The following is a 17,106-nucleotide window of genomic DNA, read 5'->3' on the forward strand; positions in this document are numbered from 1 at the left end:
TACTTCACTCTCTTTGCACGTAGTGCATACAACTACAAGGGAGTTCAGACTTACAATGGAACTGGTTTGGAATTATATTCCAAAAACATGTTTCAAATTCTAGGTGCTCAGTTATTGAAATAATTGTCTGTGCTAAGTGCTATCTGCTTCGTCTATACGGAAACTGTGCCACAAACTTTTTGGCCTGTCAATCAAACATGCAATTCTCAATTTGATTTGGTACGGCATTACTGGGGGTATTGTCATACTCTGGGTTACGGCAGTGCCGTATATGAAGAGAGTCTGGCCAACCCGATTTTCGGCTTATGAGTTTTGAAGCCTGTGATTGGTCAAAAGTGGTCCCGTCATCTTTGCGGAGCCATGTCGTTCCCAAAGTGCGCTCATACGCAGTGCCCATTGTTCACTACCCATTATTTGGTAGGTTTTCATTAAAATACGTCTGAGCGTACACGCTAACCCTGTAGCGCGTAACACGCTGGGCAACGACATGGCGTCCAATTTACGAGTTGGCCAGACTCTCTTTATATACGGCACTGGGTTACGGCGTTGTGTAGCGCCATCTCATGTTATTAGGATGTATAGTTACTGTTATCATGGTGGCCAAATTTTAGCAATCAGTGATGAGCCCAATGCTAATTCCTCTTTGTTATGAAGTGTTTAATTTAATTAAAACAATAATAGTTATAGTAGTGATGATAATAGTAATAGCAGTAGTAATGATAATACTTATAAATTTTATAATAATAATTATGATGATAATACATTTTATGATTTTTTTTTTTTTGGTAAGTCTGAAACAGCTCTGTAATTCTTCTTGAGTGGTACTTGACTACCTTGGCTGTAGCAAATGGTGGTCTGTGGCAGGTCTCGGCAAGCCTTCAGCGAACTTCTGGTCTGTTGTCTGTTACGTCTGCCATGTCTACCACAGAAGCATACATAGAATTGAGTGACCAGTGGTGACCACTGATCAATTTTATTCATTTTTTCACTCCTCAAATATTTGGTATCACACCATGCAAAGCACACACCAAACCTGGGTTTCATGATTCTTACTTTTACAGTATAAAGCAAGTAGTTTATGGTCTTGTATGTTGAGTTTGAATTTATGCAGCATCATAATGGATTATCATACACAAACAAAAAGTAAAAACAAAATAATGAATATTAGTTTTTGGCCTTGTGCACTGTGAAGTCCCAACAAAAGCTGTGTTGATATAACAGAATGATTTCATTTTGTAAAGGTGAAATAATCTCTGTGAGTTCAGTTGTTGTGCTGTTAAAAATGTACCACAAACACACACATACAATGTAGCACATTTACTATTCCCCATGTTTCAAAGTGACAGGGATGTAACTTTCACGAATAGACCTGTTGCAATTCTTCCATAATCCCTAGTGATGCTTAGAAAAAAGGAATAGGACAATTAGTCTGTAAGAGGATAAATAGAGAATTGATAAGTTTTCTCATATTTCAAAGCTAAATCAAAGAACACTTTGTTGAATTGTAATGATTGGTATCATGGCGATTCAAACCATTGTCATTGAGCTGAGACTCTACTCTTGGTACTGAGCTGGTGTCGGGATTAGGGCCTCTTTTTCTGAAAACGCAGCGCTTGGTTCTACCTACATAGGTTTGCGTGAGAATTAAAATCTCATCTTTCGTTACCAGTGAAGATGGTATTTATTTTTCCCGGGCATTCTCGGACGCGGTTTGTGGTGGATTGCACCCACCTGTAACGGGGAGAGAGGGAGAAAATCCAAGAGAGAATGTCTCAATTAGGCCTCCTGGGTTCATCTCCCGCGACGTCAAATGATGACATGATGGATGTAAACAGTCGAAGCCTGTCGTCTCCGCTCTTTCTTGGACCAAACCGAGTAGGAGCAGAGAGCACCATGTCTCCCAGATACGATGAGAGATTCCTGAAGTGCGCTTTCGTCTCAAGTCCCCTTTTGAAGCGAACTGAAAATTTTCCCATGATAGTATGATGTAATGTCTGATAGCATAATTCATCTCTGTTCCAACTCATCGTGCAGATAACACATCCAATATTGTTTAGTTCATGTTTAAACTCTTTTGTGAAGAAATTTACTTGGAGTTTTGTAGTGCCTCTGTGGAGAATTGGATCCGATCATTTTTAAGTTTTCAAAATCCAATAATACGAAGGTTAACGGTATATTCATTGTGGTGAATTAGAGCAGAGGAAATTGAAGGCTTATATCATCAGAGTAGTAAAACTATTAGTGCCAGGAATTTATTGATATAGATGATGTTTATTATTCCAAAGGTTTTTTAATCCAAAAATGAAATACAAATTCTGTATACCTTCATGTTCGTATACAGTGTATCCAAAAGTGAAATAGGGTTCTTTAATCCAAGCGTTTGTCGCGATATTCTGAAGGTTCATTATTCCAAAAGTTTGTTGGCCCCGAAAATGAAAGAGGATCGTTTTTCCAAGTGTTCATCAATCCAAAAAGAAATCAAGGCTCATTATTCAGAAGTTTTGTTCAACCAGAAATGAAATTACATTGTAGGTTCATTATTTTGAAGGATCGTTCATCTGAAAGGTGCATACTATTGAACCTTCAGAGTTATGAATCTTGTGTTGTTTTCAGAATAACAAATGTCATTTCATTTTTAGACTAACGAACCTTCAGAATTACAAACCTTGATTCATTTTCTGATAGCAAACCTTCAGAATACCAAACTGTATTTAATTTTTTGGATTTACAAACCTGTAGAATAATGAACTATGGCATGTAGACATTATAAATGCGACATGCATGCGTACATTTCTCAGTGCATTTCTCCATTCAGTGCTGTTCTCCATGATCGAGGATTTAAAGGGATAGTACAGTATTGGTGGAAATGAGAATTCGGCTTTTAACTTTTTGCGAAATACCAAGAAAACACTTATGAAATAGTACAGAGCATACCATTTTAAGAGGAATTCAAATTTTATTTGATGAAAATTGGGTTTGGTATGACTGAAACATCCAAAAACAAAGTAAAACAAAGCGGTCATAATAAAGTGTGGGTCCCACACTTTATCAGAATCGGTCTGTTTTGGATATCTCGGCCATTTCAAAAACAATTTTTATCAAATAAACGTTGAATTCCTCATGGAATCACATGATATTTCATATTTCATAAGAGGTTTCTCATTATCTCACGAAAAAATGTTAGAAACTTGAAATTAGGTCTCAACCAAAACTATACAATCCCTTTAACCCCTCATGAAATCGTTACGAAGTCCCAATTTACGAAATATTAGACTCACTACACATATGGCATGATATAATTTGATGCAGGTACTTGTAATCTACTAGTAATGAGAGTGACTGTTAGCTAGAGATGGAGATATGACAGAATAGAATAAAGTAAAATACCATGAAACTAAGCTTGAAGATAGATATAACAAAATCTCTTTGGTGTTCAGTACAAATCATACTTTTTGTAAGGTAGAATAATCTGATTTGTGATCATTTTGTGTCTAGTGAAATCTGTGACAAAATTCTACTATCTGTCTGCATGGGATTATTCTAGGGCATGTTTGTGTGTATGTTTGTGTGCATGTGTGTGCTTTGTATGTGTGTGTGTGTGTGTGTGCCTGTGTGTGAAGTGCTTGTGTATGTATGTGTGTGTGTGTGTGTGTGTGTGTGTGTGTGTGTGTGTGTGAGTGTGTTTGTCTGTTTTGTATGTCTTTCCATCTCTTTATATTTCTCCCCAACTCACTCTGTGGCTGCTTATAATGTCTGCCTCAATTTACCCTATTCTGCATGGCAGTGTTAGCTCAATCCGGTTTGACTGGCCCATCTAATGACCCTAACATGCATAGATGAAGAGAGAGGCAGAGGAGAGAGAGAGAGAGGAAAGGCCTGGTTGCCATAGCAACTATCCCCATGGTGATTGTGGAGTTACTTGTCATACAATGGCAGATGGTCTGTCAAGGCAGCCACAGGTTCAAGTGAATGATAAAGAGCTGGTGAGAAAAGGATGCCCAGGAAGCCTCCTAACAGACTTACTGCTACCATACTCTCCTGGTCGCAGTATAAACAAGACAGTCAAACTCAGAATCATCAAAAAAAATCATCATCAACAGCAACAACAACAACATCGTCATCATCATCATCATCATCCTCATCATCATCTACAGCCTCCAAACAGACTACTTGTACCATACTCTCCTGGTTGCAGTACAAGACAGACAAACTCAGAAACATCAAAAACATCATCATCAACAACAACAACAATAACATCGTCATCATCATCATCCAGGGTTCCCACAGTCATGGAAAATCCTGGAAAATCCTGGAAAAATTTGTGGTCATGGAAAGTCAGGGAATAGTCAGGGAATTTGGAAAATTTGTGAAAAGTCATGGAAAAGTCATGGAATTGCATTTACCTTTTGGCTATGGCAGCTTTCCAGTTTGTCGTGTCTCGCAACTCTCATACTCTGTGATCATACTCTGCTATTATAATTGGTGTTCATGATTTCCATTTTTCCCAGTTTTGTGACATCCCAAATTCTACATATCTCCCGGGACATACTAATGATAATAGATGTACATGTCATGAGTAAGATAGTGGGTGGAACGGATGGCTGTGAGGGGAGGTGGAGGCCATCATAACGTGTCTGATTTTGGAAACCGTGCCAGAAAGGAAGTCATGGAAAGCAGCAATTTAGTCATGGAAAAGTCATGGAAAAGTCATGGAATTCTGTTTTCAAATTTCTGTGGGAACCCTGTCATCATCATCATCCTCATCATCATCTACAGCCTCCAAACAGACTACTTGTACTATACTCTCCTGGTTACAGTACAAGACAGTCAAACTCAGAAACATCAAAAACATCATCCACAACAACAACAACAACAGCAACAACAACAACAACAACATCATCATCATCATCATCATCTACAACAGCAACAAGACGCGCACACAAATTCATAGTGTTTCTGTTGAGAGATAGTATTAAGATGCACAATGTATGTCAATCAGTCATTAAGTGTCTGAAAGTCTCTAACTTCACATTTACTGTAAAAGTGGATATTTTCGCATTACCAATTATTCGCGCTCAGCCAGCTAAGAAGAGTTTCGGGTGTTTTTAATTCCGCGTAATTGAGACATCGATTAATGGAACGTATTGCAAGCAGAAATATTTACGTGCTTTTATTTTCACTCTAGTTTCTTGTTGCACGAAATGCGCAAAAATTTCAACACCGTGAAAATTTCCACTTTTACAGTATAATAGATTTCATAAATAATTTTTCATGGAAGTGTTTACATATAATAGATATCATAAATACATTACACAATATGATAAAATACAGATTGAGGCCTGTCTGAAATGAAATTGCTTAGACACTGTTGATGAGGAATTCAGTTATGTCATAGTCCTTCATTCCAATGCAGTTTGCCTGTTGAAGACTAGTACCAAGTACACTCCGGCAGGCGTCTATGGAAAATGTACTAGTAGGTAATAGCAAAATCAGCCTGTCCTCAATGGGTTGACTGTTCCTCTCACGCGTCACATCACTCGTATCATTTCTAGCGGCTACAGTATCCAACACATCATGGCTCAAGTGTTCTTTGGCTAGAATACTAGCGTACAAGGGGGATACACCATATAGTACTCCCGTCCTTGAATTACAATTATACAATGAATCCATTTGCATACGGCATGGGCTGTTAGTCACAAGTGGCCACTTGTGCACAAGCAAAATTGAATTCTGACACTCTTCTGTGAAGACATGTACATCTCAGTCATTCATCACAGCAAAGTTTCGGAGACATTTACTCCTCTTTCTTGGAATGCTACTCTTTGGAATTATGAATACTTTCAAATACATTCATTGCTGGATGGTACATAGACAGAGTATATGACTTATGTGAAGAGTCTTTTTTTTTCCACCTATGGTAGTACTGAAACTGAACAAAAATTCATATGAATTTTTGTTCAGTTTCAGTACTACCATAGGTGGTGTAACTTTTGAATGGATTGTCTGATTTTCCTCAAACTTTCACTGATGTGCTCTATATTGCTGCATTCTCTCAATCCACACAAATATTAAGGTGCACCTGTCCTTTAGAAAGTGAAATTAAAGGACAAGTTCACCTTCATAAACATAAGGATTGAGAAAATGCAACAATGTTAGTAGAACACATCAGTGAAAGTTTGAGGGAAATTGGACAATCGATGCAAAAGTTATGAATTTTTTAAATTTTTGTGTTGGAACCGCTGGATGAGGAGACTACTACAGCTTGTGAGTCATATGCGTACGACAGTATAAAGAAAATGTAAAAGAAAATTCAACATATTTTCACTTTTTTCGCATAATAAAAGAGCACTTGACTTGCCTCTTTCTAAAGGCAGGGGGAATGATATTACCCATAACATTTGTCGGTAACAAGTCATGGGAATGTGTACTTTTTTCAAAAGATGGAATTTTGTGAAATTCTCTTTATATTTTCCTTATATTGTTATACGCATGTGACATCTAAGTTATTCGTACACTGCAGTAGTCTTCTCATCCAGCGGGTACTGCACAAAAACTTCAAAAATTCATAACTTTTGAACGGATTGTCTGATTTTCCTCAAACTTTCAATGATGTGTTCTACTAATATTGCTACATTCTCTCAATCCTTATGTTTATGAAGGTGAACTTGTCCTTTAAAGAGTAGAGCTCTGTCACTTGTCTTCTCTCCCTGAGTTAGAGATGAATGATATTAAAGGGATGGTATAGTTTTGGTTGAGATGGGGATTGAGGTTTTAACATTTTTGCTTGATAATTAGAAACCACCTATATGAAATATCAAAAAGCACACAATTCCATGAGGAATTAAAGGTTTATCCAATGAAAATTGGGTTTTAAAATGACTGAGATATATTCAAAAACAAACAAAGTAAAACAAAATGGTCCCAATAAAAGATGGGACCCACCTTTTATTAGGACCACTTTGTTTTTGGATATCTCAGCCATTTCAAAACCACTTTCAATCAAACATACTTTAAATCCTCATGGAATTGTGTGCTTTTTGATATTTCATATAAGTGGTTTCTTAATATCTTGCAAAAAGTTAAAACCTCAATCCCCAACTCAACCAAAAATATACCATTCGTTTAAATCTCAAGTAGACTAAATTCTTCAGTCCAGATTTCTCCCAATAGATAAAAGGGGGTAGGGGAGGGGAGTGAGGTGGTAATGTATAGGGGGGGGGCATTTCATGAAGCGTTTTGTCAGATATTTCGTCTGACAAACTGTTACAAGCTACAGAAATCCTTACATTTGATTGGCTGACAGCAAATTTGCCCGACAAATTTGTCGGACAAAATGCTTCATGAAATGCCCCCCTGAGCTTGTGTAAAGAATGCCAGGAGGAAGACAATTTTCATTTTACATCTGATGGAGAACTAAACTCCTTGGCTGATGTCATTCTGGCAGAGTCTCTCTGTCCTTGCACTGAGAAATCACATGATTTAATTTTTCCTTGAGAGAATTCCGAGTCCAAGTAATTAGCGCCAGAAATATTCTGGGAAGTGTTCTGAACGAAGCGAGATGAAGATTTTTCAGCATGTTATAGCATATATTCCCTAAAGAAAATAATGTTTGGGAATAAAGCAAACAAAAAATGAATACAAAATGGTAAGAAGTATGAACCTCTAAGGTGCATACAGTGATGTCCGAGTGGCTTGTGCATCAGATTTTTGGCTTCAAGCCAGAATAAGCTAGGGGTCAGTCCGCCGTCCTCTTCAACATAAATTTTGCGGAGAGATGCTGATCTCTCTCCATCTCTCACTTTCTCGCTGTATACTTCCTCTCTTGTCTCCGGATGCTTGATTTGCATGGTGAGATGTCGTGGAGGATTCCACTGAATATGGCTTTTGGTGTATCGTTGGTTTGGTGGTGTTACCCGCCACTGGTAGCTAGATGCTCGGCCCATGTGACTCAGACGTAGATGTTGCAGAGAGCGGAACACATTTGTGCAAAATCTCATTGTAGACTGGAATTGATGTATTCTCCACATGGCGTGGCACAGTATATGTATGAACTGGAAGTAGAATATGAAGTAGAATTTTTCATCGTACAATGTCATAGAAAATCTGTGATTTTTAGTGTGTATGATTATTTTGCCCTTTTTTTGGTAGGGTATATATAACGGGCCAACAGGAATGATGATCATAGGGATCATGACAACAGTGACATTAGGGGGTTGATATCCACCTGAAAGTTAAAGGGAAAGTCCGGACGATTATCAGCCGTTTCGTGTGTAAAGAACAATATTTCATGAACCTATCACCCTTTTCCCGACGACAAAAGACCATCAGATACATTTACTATGATTTTTTTTTTAAATAAGGTAATTCTTCATGTTCGAATCCGTCGCGAGCTGCCCTTCGTACTATCTGTCCCAGGATGCATTGCGCGTGACGTATCGGGCGCAGTTTCCTCAGCTGAGAGCACCGCGAGCGAAGCCCAGCTACGCATCGATCTCCCATTGCACTGCTGACTGCGGGCGGTATCTGCATGCCTACATAGGTGTGCCTTGTCGGCGCTACTGCAGGAGACCGTACACCGATTTAGGAGTGCTGTTGCCAAACGCTGTATTCCTTTATTCAAATAATCTTCGTTATATATCTATATAAAATCTTCAAAGATTAATGTAAAATAGTTGCAATGCTATAACATTTTCGTTTAAATTGAAATATGTATGTATTATAATACTGCCGTACTTATTAGTGTCCACCCCATCACTTACAATGCATTAGCTGTTGTCGGGCTGTGCAGGCATACATTTACGTCTGCTGCTGCCAAGTGCTATCACAATCCGCGATCGTTTTTTCGACTTCTGAGTGTGAACAATCTGAAATCAGTCTGTCAATGTCAGAATTATTGCCTCTTTTGTTGTCCGAGACTGTTGAAAAGTGTGCCTGACGGTGATAAAATACGACAGTATACATGTAACTTGAACCGAGGAAGAAACGCCAGCGCCAGCTTGGTACCGCCGCCGCGCCGCGCCGCGCCGGTAACTACGACCAGCAGCCCAATACACACAGCGTAATCGGGCTGCGTGTTGTAGCATTCAGGATCATGTAAAGGTAGTATCGTGGATAGATATCAATTTAAAATCGAAATATTTCTTCAATTTGAAGACTTACTAGTAAAGTTGAAGTATTGACAACACCCTAACACTTGACACATCGGCATTTTTTTAATGAAGCAATAGATCATGCCGCGTGCATCCGCTGTGTGGTCAGAGACTGTTGAGCGGTACGCTACTACCGCTTGCTTGGCCCGTATCACCGTTGCTCAAGCAGGGCTCCCCCGAGCCAGCTGACGCTCCAAGCAAAAAGCAATGTGAGGATGAAACGTCACGCTGTCACGTGATCTTTCTCGCCGGCGTACAGAAATCGAACGGTTACGATTCAAAATTAGTGATGCTAAAAAATCGATTGTGGCGAGTTGGGAGGGTCTTTTTCAATGAAACTTAGTCATTATGGTCCTTTATTTATGTAGATTTTGGTTAATTTTTTTCAAAATCGTCCGGACTTCTTTAAAGGACAAGTCCACCTTCACATACATAAGGATTGAGAGAATGCAGCAATATTAGTAGAACACATCAGTGAAAGTTTGAGGAAAATTGGACAATCCGTTCTAAAGTTACGAATATTTTAAGTATCTGCACAGTCACTGCTGGAAGAGAAGACTACTCAGTGTATGATGTGACATGCGTACAACTATATACATAAGGAAAATAAAAAGAGAATTTCACAAAACTTTACTTTTTGAATAAAGTGTACATTTTTTCGACTTGCTACTGACATATGTTAAGGGTAATATTATTCCCCCTGCCTTCTGAAAGAGAGAAGTCGAGTGTTCTTTTGTCATGCAAGAAAAATGGAAATATGTTGAATTTTCTTTATTCTTTCTTTATATCGTTGTACTCATGTGACATCACAAGCTTACTTAGTCTTTTCATCCAGCCGTGACTGAGCAGAAACTTCAAAAATTCATAACTTTTGAACAGATTGTCCGATTTTGCTCAAACTCTCACAGATTTGTTCTGCTAATATTGCTGCATTCACTCAACCCACATATCTATGAAGGTGCACTTGTCCTTTAAATTGAAATCGAGATGAAACAACCTGCAATTTTTTGTGTATGTACACCAAGTGATAAATGACTGATTATCATGACTTGCACTGTGATCTATTTTGCATTTACATTCCTCTCTGTCATGTAAAGTTTTCATGACACTGGGTCTTCTCTGCTATCATTATGTGAATTGTCTTTGCTTGTGTGTCATGCTATTTTCTGGGATGCTGGGATGATATTATCATCTTGCTTACCTTTTGTTCTTATAGTTTGCCAAATTTGTGTGTTTCTTTCAGGAGGCACACGCCATTCATCAGTCAGCCAGATTACAGGATATATGATCTAAACAAGAGGTTACAACAGAGAACAGAGGTAAGAACTTCTTAAATATAAAGTAGCTAGTTCTATCTACTTTCTTCTCTATCTGCTCTTTGCTATCTATAATCTGCATTTGTATTATTTGTTGTCTCAATACTCTGCACAATCTACTATCTACTATACAGTATGTCTGGAAAAAAAAATTACAATCAGATTTTCGCATTGATTACTGCCAATATGATGTAACTGTCTGAATGCTATTTCAGGGTCTTAAAATATAACATGTTAGCATTATTTCGCAGAAAACCCCATTCACTTTGGTTAAGTGGTCACAGAGAAATGTGGATGGCTGTAAAGCATGTCATGGGTCTGTTTCTTCCAAGTTTAGCACTTGGACGCTCTTGGAACTGCATATTAATGTGTGAACACAATGGACAGGACTTGGAGGGAACGAAAATTCCTGACATGCTCTACAAAAATTTTCATTTTTCTTTCACCGCTGAACCAAATTGGATGGGGTTTTCTGTAAGATGTGGGTAATAGGTTATAGTTTCATACCCTAAAATTGTATTTGGGTTGATTCTCTACTTTTAAAGTTATCATTGCAGAGGGTCCCGTTGTAATTTTTTTGGGGGGACATAATAATGGCATATTATCTATGATGTGCTATCTATTATCTACTATCTACTCTGTACTATTCACCATATACTATGCTATTTGCCATCTGCCATCTCTTTGTTACTATCTACTCTCTAATACTGAGTATTTATTATGTACTCCTTGCTAATTTCTTTCTACTGTCCTTGTACGTACTATTTGTTATCTGCTATCAACTGTGAAGATGTAGCCAGTCTATTTTTTTTTTTTTTAATCGGAACTTCCCGACAATTTCACAAGTGGTTAACTTTGTGATCGGCAAGGGCAGTACTGACCAGAGAAGTGTATTCGTGTACATCACATTCATGTCAGAATCACAGTTAATATTTTTGCATGCTTTTCAATTCGCGAATTGTACCTGACTTGCAAAAATCCACAAAAATTAAAACCTCATGAAGTATATGGTGTATACAGCGTTCTCTGCTATCTGCCATGTACTCCATACAATCTGCTCATCACTATCTTCTCTCCACTATGCACTTTTTACTATCGACTTTCTGCTTGTTACCATCTACTACCTATTTTGTACTATTTACTATCTTCTATCTTCTCTTTACTGTCTACTATTTGCTACCTACTATCTACTCTTTACTATCTGCTATTTGCTATCTACTATCTACTATCTATTGTTTACTATCTACTCTTTACTATCTACCATCTACCATCTGTATCTATTACTTTCTACTATCTACACACTACTATCTGAAAGTCAGGTCATGGTGGTTGTGATGTTTAAATGAAAGTGATGATATCATCCTTGACTTAGTTGTTTCAAGGTCTCCATAAGCTCCAATTTTGATTTGCTTTCTCACCTGCGAGGTGTCTTAATTTCATTAATGCATGTCACACTTTTTATTCATTTTTCCATAACTATCTAAAATTACCAATTTCATGTGGATTGCTCTGTCCTTCAGGTAAATACCCCTTTAATCAATATGTCTAGTTTCTCTGAAGATTACTACAGTAGTTGTCTTTATTGACTAGTTTAATCAACCGGCTTTGCTTAGTCCAGTGTCTGTGAACAAAATAAAAGTAAACTCTGCATTTGCATGGATTGATACGTATCCAGAGCACTTCTGTTTGTTTCCTACAGATGCCTTTTGACAAGGGAAAGTTTGTTTGTTGGTTTGTTTGTTTTTAAGCAAGAGTTTGAAACAAGGTGAGATGGAAAGATAGAAGAGAAGAAGAGAGATGGGGAAAGAAAGTTTTTTGTTACATCTTCTTAGAAGTTTAAGAATGCAACAAGTTGCCTGCGCTGCTTCAAGTAATGAGGTGGGGCCTCTGATCACAGAATAATTTTCATGAAAATTGAAAGTTCTCAGGTTTCACGGAGCTGTGGGCTCTGCCTCCATGCGTGTTTATTCACTGTTTTGTGGACGGTGTTAGACGTGTGCATTCCCGATTTTCATTCCCTTTTCGCACCCTCTGTTTGTGCTGTTACAACACTGTGAATAACTCCAGTTTGGGATAAAAAGGGAAAAACATGTTTTCTTCTGGGACATCCAACAGTGGTGTGTCTGATAACACAGGGGAGGTGTATCAGCTTCACCCTTGTTTTTTCCTTGTGGTCCTGAAATTAAGATTGTCTCAACTTCAATTCCCAGTGTGGATTGTTTGGATCGAGAAGGATGATTCCGCCGAAGAATTTTAACTGTAAATGTTTAAAGATTTAGACCTATATATGTTATGTTTGTATATATACATGTATGTCTGCACTATAAAGTATATGCTCTAAACCCAGAAATTTTGGCATGCACAAAATTCTCATGAATTTTGTGAGGAGTCAAGATTTGTGAAGTTAAAATGCCCACGAAAGTTTTTGTCTATACTGTGCATTGAATGCCAGTGGCAACTCGCCAAACTTTCATGCCGCGAAAAAGGCTGTTGGCGCAAATTTTGCGAAATTTCATGCTACAAATATTTCTGGTTTTACAGTTATGTGTTCAATGAGGTCATAACTGCACCATACTTTTTTTGCCAAAAGTAAAAAAAAGCAAGTCAAATTACATTATAGCATCACATTAAAGAGGAGATTAGTCCTGCAAGAGGATATGAAAAGCTTATCACCCAGCCCCACCCCCCCCCCCAAAAAAAAACCCTCACAGAAATAAAACAGAAGAAATAAGATCTACACTCTGAACTCAGCTGTACACTTCAGGCAATTCATCAATACTTCTTTCTGCCATATATATCTGTGCACATACATTGTGTAGATGCACTCACTATTATACATTACAATAATGCAGAAAGATGTGGGGAATAACAACACTTAGTTCTGGGTTTTGGATAGAAATATAATTACATTCCCCCTTATGTATAGATACGGTATTTACATATATTTATGTAATACAGAAATAAAATGTGAAAGTCAAGTTACATGTAATTTTATCAAATGGCTGGTTTGTAAGTCTACAACAGTAAGCAACTCTGGCTGGCTCCAACATTTAGGTTACTGACCTTTCATGACATATCGCAAGTTACAGAAAAACAAGAGGTGGAGTCACTTCATTTTGGCATATTTCTCCGCAAATTTTTCTTGGAAGGCAAGTCGGAGCCCAGTTGCCTGAAAAAGGCTCACCATGATAGTGATTACCATGGCAACATCCAATCAGCACTCATGGTCTCTGCTTGTTGTTGTTAGCTAAGGAGCTTGGATGTCAGGTGGTAGTAGTAGTCTCACGCAACAGGGTCCTGTTCGAAATTGAAAACATGCAGCAGCGATGAATCACAAAAGGAAAACGGCTGCAAGCAAACTCAAATAAGATGGGGGACTTGTGCTCGATGATGAACACCAGATTCTTGTGAGTGTGTTGGAGCAGGATCTTGTAATCCCTCGGATCTTTCGGCTGTTTGAGGCAACGGAAAGTGTGATGATAGGGTGGAATTACTGCTCAGCAAACAAATTATAAAGAGGACATTCAGATTTAAGAGAACTCGTTTGTGATCATAGCTGTTGGGGTGACAAAACCTCGTATCTCAAAAATGTCAAATGTTCAGGAAAGCAGCAAAATGTGGCAGCCAAAACACTGTATCAAATGGAATCGCCTTACCTTTGACATGCCGTTGTGGCCTCATTTTGGGAGTAAGACAGCTAGGATTTGGAGAGGACATCATTTAACTGATTATTTTACAATTAATAAAAAAAAAATGATTTTTACCAAAATTTGAGATATGAGGTCTTATCTTCCGAGCAATGTTATGTTTCTAAAACATATTTCTAGTCATTTTTGGAGTTATTTACTGTGTACGTGCTGCAAATACCATTCCATACTACAGCTGCAACATTTTGTGCATACATAGGGAATTTACATTGAAAAAAAGACAACAACCCAGGAAGGGTTTTTCGATGTGTCATTTACGCTGCCAGAAAAAAACCAGAAACTTCACATTTTTTGGCAGGAATTGCACATAAATAAGAAATGGGAAAATTTAGGTCTTTCAGTAAGTAGTGAGTACCTGCAACTCGTGGCTGTCTTTCAGTGGTAAGCAGGTAGGCAGGAGATTACGTGCGCTGAGGAGGGAGGTCACATGACCAAAAACTGGAATAAAACTTGTGAGCCAGGAAGGAAGTATTTACATTAGCAAAAAAAAAAAAAAAATTAGACTCCTGAGTTCTAAAAAACTTTGACTTCTTAGGTAGTTTTTTGACTGTTTTGATTTTGATTTTTTGTTTTTGTTCATATACTGATGGTTGCCTAGCATCTTCTGACAAAAAAATAGAAGCAACAATTCCATATTTACCTTTATTAATAAGCAGTTTTTTTTTTTGTTTTTTTTTTTGCCAGGATAGTTTGTGTGCTTATCAGAGTGGGGCAATAAGATGTAAATATTGCATTGCTCAGATGTCTAATGTGGTTAGGATAGTATATAACAACACTTTCCTTTGGTCCCCCTGGAACATATGTATATACATTTTTTCTTATAGAACAAACAATCTACAACAATTACTTGGAATTTCACATTCCCAAAACACATTCAATCTGAGGCTCTGCTTTACTTGCATTGTGAACATATTTTTTAAAGATCATTTTTACAAATGCACTACAAATTCACACAGGCCAAGCTTCTCACATTCTTCAACCATTCCGGCATTCCATATTTCATATTGACCCCACCAAGGAGGTTATTCTGAGCTGACCTTTGACCCCAGTTTACCTGAGGTTGTTAGCAGATGCCATGGAAATGGTGTCACACTGCCCAGGGGGATGCAAAAGATAGATTTCTTATAAATTCATTTTTTCTAAACCTGTATACATCATTGGGGGGGGGGGGGGGGGGGTTCTCTTACACATAGGAAAGGAAAATATTGGAGAAGGGAAGAGTATCATGAACTGAACCAGGACAGAAGAGTTATGAAGGAAATGATAGAGAGTCTGAAGGTAAGTTGTTTCCAATCAAAACTGAAGTGAAGGGAGGGAGTGGTGTAGGATTTGTTCCAAAAAAAAAAAAAAAGTGAAAAAGGAGGCAATCTGATAGGGTATTTGTGCCATTTGTGACATATTTTATTATCTGACAAATTGCCTGGATATCAGAAGGGGTGAAAATTTAGGGAGAATTTATGATAGCAGAGTGATAAATGATTGCGGATTCCTTTGGCAAGGGCTCATATTTCATCTGGTCTTTGCTGAATCATTCAATGTGATTTACTGGAAATTCTACTCAACCTTACAACATGAAACCAAAGATTTTTTTTCTCTCGCTCACTAAGAAAGAGATTGTTGTCCACATGTATCATGTAATTTGGTATCAATCGACAGTAGATTATAAAAGATGTTACATTATATGGTCAGAATTAAAATCTTTGCATGAAGGAAATCAAAGCTCTATAATTGTATGGGGAAAAAGAGATTGTCATTGAATGAAAAGAGGAGTAGATACGTTAAGTTAATAATCCAAACGAGTCCAAGCTAAGACTTTGGATAGAGTAAGATCTGTATGATTTTTTTTTTTCCAATACAGATTTGCTAGCAGTTTGCCACATAGATTGCTAGAAATTATTCTCAAGGGTTTATGGAGTGTTATGCTTGGAAGCGATAAGTAAGCAGGCACTTGTACAGTCGTTAGGTGAGGATGATGGTATTGCAATGTTGGAAGTTTGACACTTCAATGATGTATGATTTGTGATAGAAAAAGAAATGGAAAGTATACATAGGGAAAGTTGAAATGGATTGTCTTGTTGTTGTTGTTTATGGAAAAATGAAATATAAATAAATGGGGCTGTATTGAAAACTAATTTTCCCCAAGCAATGCTGATATCAGATTAAGTGATTCTTAAAGCAGATCAAATGTTGTTATCATTCAAACTTCTGTTATACATAACATATACATATACATAATAAAGATGGAATGTGGTGAACATGTTCAAGAGTTTTACATGGTGAAAGGAAACCGATGAAGTGAATCTACAGACATTTTGAAATGTAGGAGTACAGAGCAAGAAAATATGTATTTTTTTTCTGTGACTGGAGTATAACTAGCAGGTATGAATGCCACAAAAACCAGGAACAACTTTCTGGGGAATCTTGGCTTTCCTCCCTCAGTGTATGTATATTTCTTGAGCCCTAAGAATCCATAAAGAAAAAAAAAAGGAGATGATTGATTGGGGTGGGCTTTTGTAGACGATCCAGTCAATTCCACTATTTATATTTGCCAAAAGCGACAAGATTTTCCAGAGGAATTCTAGAGGTTAGATCACCCCAATTTTGCGGATCCATCTTTGGGCCGATATTTACTCCCCCTCTCCTGTCTGTATGTCCAAAGCCCTCTGGTTAGCAACGATGATATGACTTTTTCTATCAGCTTATATCCTTAATTGAAATGTTACAGCAGGAAAAAAAAAAAGTATATATATCAAGAATTCCCCCCCCCCCCCCCTTGCTGTCATTGGCTCAGAATTGAAGTTGGGATAGACTCACACAGAGAAGGTGTATTGTATTACTAGCTGTAGATGGTCCTCAGTTTTCAAACCTCCTTCTATCAGTCACTCACTGAGGGCAGTCTCAGGAGGTTCTTCATAACTGGTCCATAATACCTCT

At 37.8% G+C, this 17,106-nt stretch overlaps 1 protein-coding gene across 1 annotated transcript in view; it reads left to right on the forward strand.

The window, feature by feature from the left end:
* The window catches only part of LOC139739854 (LIM domain-binding protein 2-like), a 101,307-nt gene that overhangs the window by 43,547 nt on the left and 40,654 nt on the right, over positions 1 to 17,106 (forward strand). The window contains 1 exon segment of the mRNA XM_071650455.1: positions 10,393 to 10,468. Within this exon segment, the coding sequence (XP_071506556.1) occupies positions 10,393 to 10,468 (76 nt within the window).

The sequence above is a fragment of the Diadema antillarum genome, unplaced genomic scaffold, assembly GCF_040938485.1.
Source record: "Diadema antillarum isolate AM-2024a unplaced genomic scaffold, OU_Dant_1.0 seq00000821_RagTag, whole genome shotgun sequence".
Lineage (NCBI taxonomy): Eukaryota > Metazoa > Echinodermata > Echinoidea > Diadematoida > Diadematidae > Diadema > Diadema antillarum.